Below are 886 nucleotides of genomic sequence, written 5' to 3'. Positions count from 1 at the left end.
AAAAAAAAAAAAAAAAGTATTTTGCAGCCCTACTGTAGACGCAGATTTAAAAGAAGTACCGTATTCGGTAGGTTTTCCAAAAATAAAGTTCAATACAAGTAAAATGATTAAAACGTAAATCGTGGAGCAGTGTGTGTAGTCCCTTTGGACTGATTTGTTTGCTTGTTAGTAGCTACACACGTGCCAGTTTGCCTTTCAAATGTAGTCAATCAAGTGGACTTTGCTAATCAAAAGGATTGAAAGAAGCTTCTAAAATGATTGACAGTTAACCTATCTGTATCTCCCAGTCCAGCGCCACCCTGAGCGTCAGGCTGCTCACGGTCAGCATGCAGCAGCTCTCCGTGTACTCAAACGCAGCACGGGTGTCTTCAGCACCTGGGGATAAAAGGAAAATAAATCGGATTTTTCCATTCAATTTTATTTATATGGCGCCAAATCAAACCGTTATCTCACAGCGACTTTCATAAAAGGAGCAGGTCTAGACCGTACTCTGGGATGTTATTTACAGACGTACCGAAAATGGCAAATTTCAACAACAAATAACAACAAAGTAAAGTGTAATTGCTTAATTTGAATGATTTCCTTTGGAAGACAGTGTGTTTCCCTACCTCTTTATATTGAATCTCTTATTTTAGTATTGTCAAACAGAACAAAAAGGGGAGTCAAGCGAGACATTTTTGATCTTTGATTTAGAGAGATGATGTCTGTTTAGCCATGTTGGCGACCATCAGTGGATGAAATAGGCCTGGAAATGCTGGGGTTTTAGTTTTTCTTTTTTTTCTTTAACCCCTCCCGTCAACATTGAAAATCAACACTTTTGACGCTTTTTTCAATGTTTGTCACTTTTTTTGACTTTTTCAACATTACGTAACACTAACTTATTAAC

The 886-nt window shown here is 37.7% G+C and overlaps 1 protein-coding gene across 2 annotated transcripts in view; it reads right to left on the bottom strand.

The window, feature by feature from the left end:
• Positions 1 to 886, bottom strand: part of ganc (glucosidase, alpha; neutral C) — a 48521-nt gene continuing 47635 nt past the window's right edge. For both annotated transcript variants that reach the window (XM_032511015.1, XM_032511016.1), the window contains exon 25: positions 1 to 375. In XM_032511015.1, the coding sequence (XP_032366906.1) occupies positions 266 to 375 (110 nt within the window). In that variant the 3' untranslated portion in view covers positions 1 to 265. The remainder of the gene's footprint in view (positions 376 to 886) is intronic.

The sequence above is a fragment of the Etheostoma spectabile genome, unplaced genomic scaffold, assembly GCF_008692095.1.
Source record: "Etheostoma spectabile isolate EspeVRDwgs_2016 unplaced genomic scaffold, UIUC_Espe_1.0 scaffold314, whole genome shotgun sequence".
In the NCBI taxonomy this organism is placed as follows: domain Eukaryota; kingdom Metazoa; phylum Chordata; class Actinopteri; order Perciformes; family Percidae; genus Etheostoma; species Etheostoma spectabile.
This window is presented reverse-complemented; position numbering and strand designations above follow the sequence as displayed.